The sequence below is a fragment of the Paramormyrops kingsleyae genome, chromosome 1 (genome assembly GCF_048594095.1).
Source record: "Paramormyrops kingsleyae isolate MSU_618 chromosome 1, PKINGS_0.4, whole genome shotgun sequence".
Lineage (NCBI taxonomy): Eukaryota > Metazoa > Chordata > Actinopteri > Osteoglossiformes > Mormyridae > Paramormyrops > Paramormyrops kingsleyae.
Genome location: NC_132797.1, coordinates 1,970,136 through 1,984,075, shown reverse-complemented (window position 1 = coordinate 1,984,075; position 13,940 = coordinate 1,970,136). Strand labels below are relative to the sequence as shown.

Here is a 13,940-nt window from a genome sequence, read left to right as displayed (position 1 = left end):
TGTGGTGATGCCTGGGGAGTGGCAGAGCCTCTTTGGTGATGCCTGGGGAACTGCAGAGCCTCTGTGGTGATGCCTGTGGAGCTGCAGAGCCTCTGTGGTGATGCCTGGGGAGTGGCAGAGCCTCTGTGGTGATGCCTGTGGAGCTGCAGAGCCTCCGTGGTGATGCCTGGGGAGCTGCAGAGCCTCTGTGATGATGCCTGGGGAGCAGCAGAGCCTCTGTGGTGATGCCTGGGGAGCAGCAGAGCCTCTGTGGTGATGCCTGGGGAGCTGCAGCCTCCGTGGAGATGCCTGTGGAGCTGCAGAGCCTCTGTGGTGATGCCTGGGGAGCAGCAGAGCCTCTGTGGTGATGCCTGGGGAGCAGCAGAGCCTCTGTGGTGATGCCTGGGGAGCTGCAGCCTCCGTGGAGATGCCTGTGGAGCTGCAGAGCCTCTGTGGTGAACCCTTGGGAGCTGCAGCCTCTTGCTATTGGCTCACAGCCATTCCTAGTCACAGGTTTTAAATTGCCGATTTATTATTTCTGTCTGGGGCGACACCGCTTGGCCATTTCGTCTGGCCGCAGCCTGTTACATTTTCGAATCCGATGCTGCTTTCACACTTATTCTGAGTGTGGAGCTTTCGCTTGAAATCGTGATGAGTGATGCCGCTCTTATATTAACAGCAATTCTGCCACCTAGAATGATGAAATGTGATAGTTTAGCAACGTTTTTTAAGACAGCCTCTAAAAACTGTGACAGTGAGCCGTCACAAAGATGCACTGATTTATTTCGCTTAGTGTCTCCTGAACACGTCTTTGACTTTTTTGTACATTTACATTTTATTTATATTATTTTGCATTTATTTTTATTTAACAGATGCTTTTGTCCAAAGCAACGTACAAGTGTGGCACATTACAAACATATGACTGTGGAGGAGTCAGCTAGCCGTAGGTGCAGCTAGGCTGAGCTTCCAGTAAATGCCCAGGTACAGTGTAAGCCGGATTGGAGCAGCAGCAACTCCAACAAAGCAAGAAGCTAATGAGCCGAACGTGCAACATAACCGGACATCTAGCTACCAGCTATCGGGTACAGAACCTTCTTTGGAAGTGCAACATTATCCATGGTTTACAGACTGTATATATAAACCCACTAATATGAAGGCTACAGAATGAAATATCCTAGATACTTTGGTGGTTGTATGAGATAGCAGCTTTGAAAAGATCTGCCTGGATAATGAGTGGCCGCCTTCGGTGGAGTCTCGAAGATTGATCTGCCTGTTTAAATGGCAAATGTTTGTGGGGAGGATCGAGAAGACATGAGCATTCAGACTCACCGTATGCTATGACTCTGGTGAAGGGTTTGACTCTGTGTTGTGTGTGCTAGACTCATCAAAGCAGGGCGTTCCCTCTTTTCCGCACTCGTTTTATTTTGAAAAAGTGCCACAGGAGGCTGTTTACATGCGGGAGAGAGACACAGACCTCACCAAGACTCAATTGAGTTTGCAGAATTGTCTCCGTTCTCAGCAGTTTTTTTTTTCAATAATGGCACCTGCAGATGGCCAGGCTGAGAGGTGGTATTTTACCATAATCACAAAAGGTAAAAAAATTAAATCTGAGAAGGCAGCATTTTTATAATAGCTTACAGACAAAAATTACTATGTGAGATTTATAATGCATTAAATAGGTAATAAATGGCATCCTGGGAATTTCTAATCAAAGGATCCTTGGTTTTTCCTGACAGATGGATTGTGCCCATATTTTCCATCTTGGTGTGATGCAGAGATGTTTTATGTTTCCCTCATATGACAATTTACTTGCTGACAAAAGCCAGCAGAAACTCCCAGTCATCAGCACTTCAAACAGAATGAAATGGGCTCCACACTATGGTGCACTTTGCAGTCCTGCTCTGCCAAGGCGCGTCTTTTCCTGTCTGCCTTTCCATCTGGCTGTCTGTCTGTCTGTCAATGAACAAAACCAAGTGAACTAGCTACCCGCGTACTTCCCTAACCCGAAAGAACAATGAAACAAAAGACAAACGCTATCCTAACCCTCTCTAACCACAAAACAGGGAAAAAACGTCGTACACGCAGAAAACAAATGGCAGTCACTCTCTACAACCCTTACATACACACACACACACACACATATATATATACAGTATTTACACCGGGCAACCGAGTCCAATCCGTAATCCTAAGAATAGTCGATAACCAGACAGTAGTCAAAACACGAGTAAGCAAATACACAAGCCGAATAACCAAAACCGAATCGAAAACCAAAAGCGTGAAAGTCGAGAGCCAAAAACAATAAGCAAAGACAAAGCAGGAGCAGAAACTGTCAGGGGGCTGTTCAGGCGTCTTTTATAATCCGGGGCTGGAGAGGCGGGAAACGGGAACGAGGTGATGACAACCAGTCCATCCAGTTTTGGCACGGCTTTCGTGGTGAGAGATGGAAAATGCGGAACCGGAATAGGCAGTTTGGCGGAATGGGATCTAAAGGAGAAAAAGAATGGATACACATACCCGCACACACGCATACGGACGTAACAGTCTATCTGCCAACATGTCCATTCATCTCTCTCTCTGCCTGCCTGTCTGTCTACCTCTCTGCCTGTCTGTCCATCCGTCTCTCTGTCTGCCTACCCATCTGTCTGCATGTCTCTCTGTCTGCCTTCTTGTCTTTCTGTCTGAATGTCAGTCTGTCTGCCTGTGCACCATCTCTCGGTCTGTCTGCATACCTGTCTGTCTGCATGTCTGTTTCTCTGCCTATCTGTCTCTCTGTCTGCCTGTGCAACTGTCTCTCTGTCTGAACTACCTGTCTAACTGCATGTCTGTCTGCCTGTACAGCTGTCTGTCCGTCTGTGTTAGCCATTGGGAATCGCTAACCTGGCTTAAAATGCGTGTTAGCCATTGGGAAACGCTAACCTGACCTAATATGCGTGTTAGCCATTGGGAATCGCTAACCTGACCTAATATGTGTGTTAGCCATTGGGAATCGCTAACCTGGCCTAATATGCGTGTTAGCCATTGAGAAGCACTAACCTGGCCTAATATGCGTGTTAGCCATTGAGAAGCACTAACCTGACCTAATATGCATGTTAGCCATTGGGAAATGCTAACCTGGCCTAAAATGCATGTTAGCCATTGGGAAACGCTAACCTGACCTAATATGCATGTTAGCCATTGGGAATCGCTAACCTGGCCTAAAATGCGTGTTAGCCATTGGGAATCGCTAACCTGGCCTAAAATGCGTGTTATCCATTGGGAAACGCTAACCTGACCTAATATGCATGTTAGCCATTGGGAATCGCTAACCTGAACTAATATGCGTGTTAGCCATTGGGAATCGCTAACCTGACCTAAAATGCGTGTTAGCCATTGGGAAACGCTAACCTGACCTAATATGCGTGTTAGCCATTGGGAAACGCTAACCTGGCCTAATATGCGTGTTAGCCATTGAGAAGCACTAACCTGGCCTAATATGTGTCTTAGCCATTGGGAATCGCTAACCTGGCCTAAAATACGTGTTTAGCCATTGGGAAACGCTAACCTGACCTAATATGCATGTTAGCCATTGAGAAACACTAACCTGAACTAATATGCGTGTTAGCCATTGGGAATCGCTAACCTGGCCTAATATGTGTGTTAGCCATTGGGAATCGCTAACCTGGCCTAAAATGCGTGTTAGCCATTGGGAATCGCTAACCTGACCTAATATGTGTGTTAGCCATTGGGAAACGCTAACCTGACCTAATTTGAGTGTTAGCCATTGGGAGAAGGGTGGTAAATGTGGTTCTTGAACAGAATATTTAATCTAGCTGTGCCGCACTGTTACTGGCTTCCATTTCCAAGGAAAGTCTTTCAAAATGTCATTTAGACCCAGACATGATGATGGTGTCCTGGGGCTGTTTACGTCGGGATGGCATTTTGTGAGCATGACGGCGCAGGTTTTACGAAGAGGCCAGCTGGGAAACAGGAATCCTCAGGACCTTCGGGGCCACTGGCAGTCATGACCTTTTCTCAGTAAAGCAAATGCCAATATCACACGTATAGTTAAGCTATCTGAGCTGCCCTTTAAGAGCAGTGCCAGCTAACACGTAGCCATGTGTCTCTTCACATAGTTCCATGTGTATTGTGTGGAGGTTGCTACATGGAATTAGTGCTCTGTGTTCACAGGGTTTCCTGTCGTCATGGAGAGTGTACTGTTGCCAATCCGCACAGTCTTGTGGACAGGAGATGGGAGGAACCCCCCCCCCCCCAAGAGTAGAAAGTATGAGCAAATTAAATGTAAAAAATACGAGGTTGGAAGGGGGGGTAGTTAGGAGGTCCCTGTCTTGGGGGTGGCAGTGCTGATGCTGCAATTAAGTACGTGGATGGGAAGAAAGTGTACACAGAACGAGGGAATAATTACATGGAAGTTGGAGGCAGATTACATCAAAGCCATAGTTCCAGTGCTCAGCCTGGATTAGCGATCCCGTAGGGGCGGCTTCTGACACCAGGATTTCATTGTGATTGGGTCCAAAGGGGCAGAAATCTCTGCCGCTAGAGGAGTCCCACTTTCGGTGCAGAGAAAACAAGCCTTAGACTGATCCTGGGGGAAAGGGGGGCAAGGCGAAACTGACGGGAGGGGGGACAGGATCTGAGACATCTCCCGGGGATCAGGTCAAGGGCAGACGAATAGAGTAAGAAAAACAAAACTCCGGAATGAAATTCTTAGCAGGGCTTTGAAGACAGAATTAAATACCTATGAATTTGGAAGAACCTTCAAATTCATTGTCGGTTTTAACCATTAACCCTCTTCTACCGTATAAATATATATCTATTGCAGTGACCCTTGTCCCTTAACCTGCATGATCTTTGCTCATCAAGCTTCTGAATTTGTCATGTTTTTTGATTACTTATGGAAGCTTGCAGAGAAGGTCCGAGGCACATGTAACCTGCATGATGTTGCATAATAAGATGTATAATGTTAGTGTTTTGGAGCTGTTTAAGCATCTATGTCTTGCAGGTGGCACACACATTATTTATATATGTGACACCACCGGAACAGCTGACCTGATCTCCTGTGCCATGCTGAGACCTGATCACAAAATGCCAGGCCTGAATACATAAGGGGTGCCAGAACAAATCCACTTTACAGCAGCTACAACGGGGGCTAATTGTGTCGAAGTGGTTGGGATGTGAATTCTTCTGCGCACCGAGACTTCACCATGGCCTGTCCTGTGATATCGTGCTGGTCATCTCCCCCGGTCAGGTGACCTGCAGCCTTCAGCATACTTACTGTGACACATAATTGGTGCACCGAAGATGGGGTGTTGTCATTCTCGGCTGGTGACAGCCTGCGAGGACGCCGGGCAGGGGGTGTGGGGGGCAGGCAGATGTTTCAGCCAATGCCATTATTGCATGCCGGCTGCCTTGAGGCAGGCCTCCTGGCGTGTGTCCAGGTTAAACAAAACCTCCCTGACCCCCAGATACGGGCCCAGGATCCGCATTTTACGGGCAGCATCGTGCCGTTTCTTCCCTTGCCTCCTCCATCACCACGGTAAGGTGACCTGCGCACGCCATGGCTGCAAACTCATTTGTGTGCAAATGGGAAAACGAGCATAATGAACACATTTCGAAACGCCAATATAAATGCTATTCTAAGTGCTGCCAAGGAATTCAAAAGGGAAATGACAGGAAGTGATTTCGGGGATCTCTCCATTGCAGCAATGGCACACTGTGCCGAATAACTTCTTTGGGAAGTTTTTTATGGCTGAGTAGGTAGCTTCATGACTTCTGGCTGGGTGGAGTGGTGGCTCTGAGGCTAGGGATCTGTGCCAGTAACTGGAAGGTTGTTGGTTCAAATCCCATGAATGCCCAAAGTGATTCTACTACATTGGGCCCTTGAGCAAGGCCCTTAACCTGCAATTGCTTCATCCTGGGTATGATGTTAGTCTACATCCAGCCATATAACGAGGTCCTCCAACAAGCTCTTCCCATGTTGCGTGGTGTGTTCACGCTCTTCCCATGTTGCGTGGTGTGTTCACGCTCTTCCCATGTTGCGTGGTGTGTTCACGCTCTTCCCATGTTGCGTGGTGTGTGCACGCTCTTCCCATGTTGCGTGGTGTGTTCACGCTCTTCCCATGTTGCGTGGTGTGTTCACGCTCTTCCCATGTTGCGTGGTGTGTTCACGCTCTTCCCATGCTGCGTGGTGTGTTCACGCTCTTCCCATGTTGCGTGGTGTGTTCACGCTCTTCCCATGTTGCGTGGTGTGTTCACGCTCTTCCCATGCTGCGTGGTGTGTTCACGCTCTTCCCATGCTGCGTGGTGTGTTCACGCTCTTCCCATGTTGCGTGGTGTGTTCACGCTCTTCCCATGTTATTCAAATTGACCCTCCCGGTGGAGGTGATGAGGGTGGGGGGCTCAAGGTGATATTTTGTCTTTCTAGCTTCACCCTGGATCCTCCCCTGCCTTCATTCCCAAGCTTTCTCAGATGACTTCCAGGCTCACCATGACACTAACAGGGATAACTGGACATGGAGGAGAACCTTATATTAAAGATGAAAAGATGTCTGGCATGTGCAGTGTGCAGTTGTTGGGGTGCAGGCAGAGTCTGAATCACGAGCTGGCATGAGTTATTCAATCTGGCCCGATTCATTGAAGCATAAAAGTGTGTGAAAGTTGCACTGAATGAAGACATCACCAGTGTGTGTAAAATAGATCTGTTCCGCGAGCTCACTGTCTCCGTGTGCCATTGATCGGTCATGTCCTGTAAATGAGTATGGACAGAACTGTCTGGTGTGCAAATGTTAGTGAATCCTGCCTTCATGTCATCCAAAAAAAAGCGTTTCTCTTTATGCTGTAGATTTCCTGCACTGGTGTTGCTGCTGGTCTCGGGTAGGGAAGGAGAAAACCCTCTTTCTCATACATTTGGGTGCTTATTGATGGCTTTTGTTTCCTTATTGAATAATGTGCTGTTAATAAACAGACACCTACTTTTTTCAGCAAATTTACACCCCAGCGGCATTTTGTCTGTTCATCCACTGCTGATTTTCTTCAGACTGCATGACACACATATTGATGACACATCCAATATTTGATAGCCCAATACAACCAATATGTGGCACTGGCTTGTTATAGGTCATATTCTTGTGACTCCCAGTGTTCCCAGAACTCCCAGTACTACTTCAAACCATTCCCATTCTTCATGTGCATGATTCCCTGATTACCCACGACAGAATTGCAAGGCGTATTAATACAGCAGTCTGCTGTAGTAATCGTTAAAACAAAAACGAAGAGATGATCAATTCAATGGTGTGGAAAGTCTGCAGTATTTCTGTAATGATTTAATATATTTTATTAAAGAGATACTTGACACGCTGGAGCAGAGACTCAGCGATGCCTGGTGGGACTTTACCGCGCGTACCCCTGGGGATTGTGTGTGAGTTTTATGATTTGCCTGAGCCAGTGAATGCGGGGAGAGAGTCGTCCAGGTGTCTTTCTTAAGTGCTGTCGGGTAATTGGACTGGATACCGGACTCCCAAAGAGGCCACACTGTATTTCACCCGAGCTCGTCCAGTCAGGGAGGTGGGAAAGCGTTTGGCGAGGCCCGTGGATTGATAGGACTTGGGTCTCGCCCCCCGGAGGACACCCTGCAGCACTGTGCTGGAACCGCGGGGGTGGGGCTACTTGGGCAGAAAGGTGTCCGAACCCCCCCCCCCAAAAAAAAAGCTTATTTTCCTGGACCAAAGTGTGCCGTGACCCTCAGCCCCACAGCTGGGACCTCATTTGGGTTTCGGTTCTGCCTCACCCCCAACACCTGATACCACCCCCCCCTCTTTTGCTTCTATGACAGTGGGAGGGATTGATCAGCTGTAATGGGGAAAAAAAAGGTCCAGACACCATGATCTCTGTTCTGAATCCTGTTTGTAAAATTCCCCTAATTACACCTCAGAATGGGCAGGATTCCCTTGCAGATTTTTTGAATCCATAAAAATAAATTGCCAGCATTTTGTCATCAGGCCCGAATTCCTGGTTACGCCTCTGGACCGAGGCGGCCGGAGAGAGCTGATCAAACAGTTAGAGGTGACCACCACAAACGCGGCGCTGCGTCAACGAACGGCACTTGCGGGGGAAGTCCTGCTTCGTCAGGACCACAGTTATCTTTCCTCTGCAATTAAATGGTGAGACGGAGCACAATGCCAGCTGCATGCCACGCCTTCCTGAGGCGCTCTGCCCTCGCTGCAGTGGAGAGGCCTTACTGCTCTCCTGAAGTTTACCTCTGTATGGGATTTAGTGACTGCAGAAGCTAGTCAGCCTTGGTGAGGGAAGACATGTTTTTCACTGTAGATGACACAAGACGGCGTGGTCACATAGGATCACGCTGGCTGATCTTCTCATGGCAAACACCGATGCTACTGTGCCCTGAAGGATTTAAATGCAGAATCTCAGAGTTGCAGTTTAAATTGCGTGTCAATAGTGTTATTGCATCACCAAGCATAAACTATTGGCACTTCCAGTGTAGATTTAGGTGATTCCTTGTGTGGTGCCATCTGTGGACCCCATGAATACCTACTAGTGTTTGTCCCTCAGTGGTAATGAGATCTGATAAATTTCTGAAACTGGAATGTATTGTTAAAAAAAGAAAGAGCTAATATGTGTAACTGTATGTCAGGTATTTACGCTCCAGCCTTCAGCTCATTAGCTCGCCCTTCCTGTCCTACATCTTTGATGGGCCCCATAATTTATGTTTTATAAAAGGTGGATGATTGAAATAATGAGAGATTTAATGGAACAATTACACCTCTGCAGTGGCTACACTTAAACACCGTAACGCGAGTTAACACATCATTTCCCCCTTAAAGGCGGCTAAAGTTGTTTCGGAAAAAGAAAAAAAAAAGAATTGACCAGTACAGTGCGGGACAAGTAAAGGAGAAAAACTGCCAATTAGTGCAGATTGCGATCTGGCTGCCATTTCCCCGCATGTTACTTCTGCCGTTATTATTGATCGCCATCCCTGGCGGGACAGGGTAGGGGGCGCTGTCCCAGGGGTGATTCTAGGGTGGGGGGACTAAGAGAGGCCATCATTTATATGGGGGACTAACCATATCATTAACCAATGATATGTTTTGAATCAGTGAGTGACAGGGGAGGGGCCATTCTGTCAGCCAATCAGCTTCCAGCTGGGGTCCGTATCCTTGTGGGCCCGCCCCTATACACCCTGAGGTGCAGCAACATAGTTCAGACTCAGCCATACTCCCATAAGGTGAAATCACAGCAAGGCTCACTGTAAAACTACTGGGCCTTAATGCTATTGCTACATCAAGTACATCCTCATCTAATCCCACCGGCTGGCAAATCGATGTCGCTGGCAGTACAATTCACGATGCTTCAAGCTAAGATGCTTCTGGAGATGAGGAGCTGCAAGCGAAATATTCAAGGATTTTTGTAATTAAGCCAGAGAAGGCCTTCATTTGGGATAATAACTTGTTTTCTTTTGCGTGGTGCTAGTTTAAAGAACACAGGCGCTGATAGAGTGTCGTCATATCAAGAGGAGTAGACTGTGCAGATGTTCATTAAATGGGCTGTAACAAAAAGAGATTGGATGGGGAGGAAGATCATCATTTATGTCAGAATGGAAAGCTAATAACATAATAGGACGGTTAGGGAAAGATGGAGGGCCATTATGTCTCATTAAATGCAAGATCGTTCCGTTCGGCTCAAGTGGCTTATCAAATCGTGTTTATTTAAACGCTGCGTCGATGTTATCTTGCGTGGGATGGAGAGCCGGGGAAAGGCCGGGAAAGGCCGGTGCATGGAAGCGATTCCCCTCCAGGCAGCCTTTTCGGCACCGGACATGCATTAAAAGATGAGGGCACCATAGGTGGCGGGGAGGGTATGAGCAGAGGCTTTCATATGTTAGGGGGCACATTAAAATTCCTGACACCTTAGGCCAGCCGATAGCATCTGATATCACTCTAATACAAACCCAGTTCATCTCCCAGCAGTGGACAGCAGCTGCACCGGTCCTGTGTCCGGCCCCCTCATCTGTATTCCAAGAGAGTGCTGAAGAAAGCCAATCAGATTGTGACAGTAGTCTCTCCCCTGCTCCCTGCTATTCCGCCATCCACCTGCAGGTGGGGTATGTATCGCACAGTCCGTGAAGATCCCCCGGGAGCCGAAGGCGGGAGAGTTTGACAAGATCATCCGCCGGCTGTTGGAGACCTCCAGCGCACGCGCCGTGATCACGTTTGCAAACGAGGACGACATCAGGTGGGATTCACCGGGAGCCGGGCCCGCCTGCCGCGCCCAGAAGCCATTAAGTCAAGAGCGGATAGACGGTTTATCCTCAGCACCATAATCCAGAGCCACTCTGTATGGATTGGGAATACAGCGTTTTGATTAAGTCGTACGAGGGTGGCACAGAGTCCAGGCTTATGTGGCACCTTTCAGTTCAAATGATTCAGGCAGAATTTCCTTAATCAGAGCTGAGTTACAACAGGAGTACAGAAAGATAACAAGAATGTTCTGCAAATTCCTGAACTTCAAGGCAGTTTCTGTCCCTCCAATCTTTGATTGGGTCGGTTACATAACACCAGCCCCCCCCCCACCACCAACCGGGGCCAAGACCCCTGCTGTGAGGTCATGCGTGTTTTTCACTGTCTGCAAACTCCTCTCTGCTTCTCAGGCGCATCCTGGACGCAGCGAGACGGAACAACCTGACGGGGCACTTCCTGTGGGTGGGGTCCGACAGCTGGGGGTCGAAGATCTCCCCGGTGATCCAGCAGGAGAGGGTGGCTGAGGGCGCAGTCACTATCCTGCCCAAGCGAGCGTCGGTGGACGGTACGAGTGTTCCTGCTGGGGTGAAATCTTGGCCCAGGGCAGAGGGGGTACCAAACCCTTCCTGGAGCGCTTGCTCTCCGTCGGAGCACTTCCCACTCTCATGCTGCCCTTTTCCGCAGTCACACAGCCTAGTCCCATAGAGCTTATCATCCCGCCCCCCAGGTAGCAATGAGAGCTGAACGGGGTTAGACACATAAATACACGCATATTGATGAAATGGATCCTATAATGCATGCCTGAATTTCAGCCCACAGCACACTGATAGGCAGATGGGTGTAGATGGGCAGCTGACTGTAGCTTTAGCTGATAGCATGTTGCCTGCTAAAACAGTGATAGTGAAGGTGTGGTAATCATGAATATCATTAAACACGGGGATTAGCCATTTGCTAATGGGAAACACATATGGGAAAATTTATCTGAGCTAAACTGGGAAGTAAAGTGTGTCTGAACAATCACTACCTGTTTCCTTATTTGCTACCTCCTGTATTCACTCTTGCCCTTCCAGCCTTTGACAGGTACTTCCGGAGCCGGTCCCTGTCGAACAACAGAAGGAACGTTTGGTTTGCCGAATTTTGGGAAGAGAACTTTGGGTGTAAGTTGGGATCCCACGGCAAGCGGCCAGGCAGCCCCAAGAAATGTACAGGTACTGCGCTGCAATAAATGATGTACTGTGTTAGGAGATGCAGGTACTGGGGTACTATATATGATTTCAGGTACTGTGTTAGATTATAGGACATGCAGGTACTGGGCTGTAACACATATTATATAGGTAATGTGTTAGAATACAGAAAATGCAGGTACTGGGGTACAATATATGCTGTACAGGCACTGTGTTTGTACAGCATATATTGTACCCCAGTACCTGCATGTCCTGTATTCAAACACATTACCTATATAATATGTGTTACAGCCCAGTACCTGCATGTCCTGTATTCAAACACATTACCTATATAATATGTGTTACAGCCCAGTACCTGCATGTCCTGTATTCAAACACATTACCTATATAATATGTGTTACAGCCCAGTACCTGCATGTCCTGTATTCAAACACAGTGCCTGTACAGCATATATTGTGTTTGAATACAGCATATAATGTGTTTGAATACAGGACATGCAGGTACTGGGCTGTAACACATATTATATAGGTAATGTGTTAGAATACAGGAAATGCAGGTACTGGGGTACAATATATGCTGTACAGGCACTGTGTTTGAATACAGGACATGCAGGTACTGGGCTGTAACACATATTATATAGGTAATGTGTTTGAATACAGGACATGCAGGTACTGGGCTGTAACACATTTTATATAGGTAATGTGTTAGAATACAGGAAATGCAGGTACTGGGGTACAATATATGCTGTACAGGCACTGTGTTTGAATACAGGACATGCAGGTACTGGGCTGTAACACATATTATATAGGTAATGTGTTTGAATACAGGACATGCAGGTACTGGGCTGTAACACATTTTATATAGGTAATGTGTTAGAATACAGGAAATGCAGGTACTGGGGTACAATATATGCTGTACAGGCACTGTGTTTGAATACAGGACATGCAGGTACTGGGCTGTAACACATGATGTACAGAATACAGTCGGGTGCCGGGGCACAGTGGGGCAGGATGGATGTGGCAGCATCGTGCTTCATCGTCTGACCATTGAGCCACTATTTCAGTAAATGTATAACTGAAACCTTGCAAATTCTGAGCCAGAAGAGGGGTTAGACGATGTTTGATCTGCGTGTGTAATGGTTTAGGGTAGAAACATGTGACATTCTGTGCGACCAGAGATATGCCAATCTGTCACCGTTTCCAGTGTGCGTGGGCAGTCTTCACGAAGGGGACTGACAGCTCTTTCATGCGCACAGGGACTGGGGACGGGCGCCTTCCATCTGTCTGAGCAGAGCGCTTTTGACATGTAATTAAAATAATTACAGAGCGCGAGTGCATCCGCCCCGGTGCCCAGACCGATCCCCCCAGTCCCGCCGACTGCGGGATCAGAGTCACGCAGATCGCTTGTGACAGCGTGACGGACCTTCACTCCTTCTGTCACATCCCAAATGGACCCAGCACGGTCAGGGGAGGGGGGTCACAGCATGCACCGGACCCCCGGCCTACTAACGCAGAAGGTGGCGTGTCTGTAGCGTGTTCCGCCTCCCCTGCTATGGCCATCCTCACTCTTCCCCGCTTCATGGACGCTCGCTGTTCTGGCTGCAGATCCTCGGCACAGGTGCTGGTACCGCCCTGCGGTGCAGGAATCCCAGAATGCAGAAATGTTCGGCACACGCACGGTGAAAAGCGTTCCGGGCAAATAAATCGGAAATAAACATTTCTTTGAGTTCCATGATAAATCTAATAGCAGACTATGAGCCAAGGGTCATTCTGGTTCGGACCCGAACGCCGGAGGGCCCTGGACGGCAGTCTTGCCCTGGTCGGCAGTCTTGCCCTGGACGGCAGTCTTGCCCTGGTCGGCAGTTTTGCCCTGGACGGCAGTCTTTCCCTGGACGGCAGTCTTGCCCTGGTCGGCAGTCTTGCTCTGGACGGCAGTCTTGCCCTGGTTGGCAGTCTTGCCCTGGACGGCAGTCTTGCCCTGGTCGGCAGTTTTGCCCTGGACGGCAGTCTTGCCCTGGTCGGCAGTTTTGCCCTGGACGGCAGTCTTGCCCTGGTCGGCAGTCTTGCCCTGGTCGGCAGTCTTGCCCTGGACGGCAGTCTTGCCCTGGTGGTATTCCCCAGATGGACCTAGCTGTACTCCTGTATGGGGGTGACACGTATCTGAATAGATTTTATTGTCAAGCTGAGATGGGGCTTTGGTGCCATCAGACGCGCTTCGGCCGCTGTCTCCCTACCTGGCCGACTGCAGAGTGTGGGGGTGCTGAGTGACAAATGGCTGAGTCAGCAGCACGCCTGGCCAACGTACATACTGTGCGTGTGTGTGTGCGTGTGTGTGGGCGCGTGTGTGTTTGGCTGTGCGTGTGTGTGGGGGTACGTGAGTGTGTGAGGGCGTGTGGGTGTGGGCGCGTGTGGTTGTGCATGTATGTGCATGTGTGGGCGTGTGTATGTGCATTGACTTGTGTGACTTGTATTTGTGTGTGTGTGTGTTTTGGTGTGTGTGTGTGTGTGTGTGTGTGCTCATGTGA

At 48.6% G+C, this 13,940-nt stretch overlaps 1 protein-coding gene across 5 annotated transcripts in view; it reads left to right on the top strand.

Moving 5' to 3' along the window:
- The window catches only part of LOC111835584 (metabotropic glutamate receptor 8), a 128,365-nt gene that overhangs the window by 77,649 nt on the left and 36,776 nt on the right, over nt 1–13,940 (top strand). For all 5 annotated transcript variants that reach the window (XM_023796048.2, XM_023796047.2, XM_072713590.1 and 2 more), the window contains 3 exons: nt 10,092–10,227; nt 10,643–10,797; nt 11,303–11,440. In XM_023796048.2, the coding sequence (XP_023651816.2) occupies nt 10,092–10,227; nt 10,643–10,797; nt 11,303–11,440 (429 nt within the window). The remainder of the gene's footprint in view (nt 1–10,091; nt 10,228–10,642; nt 10,798–11,302; nt 11,441–13,940) is intronic.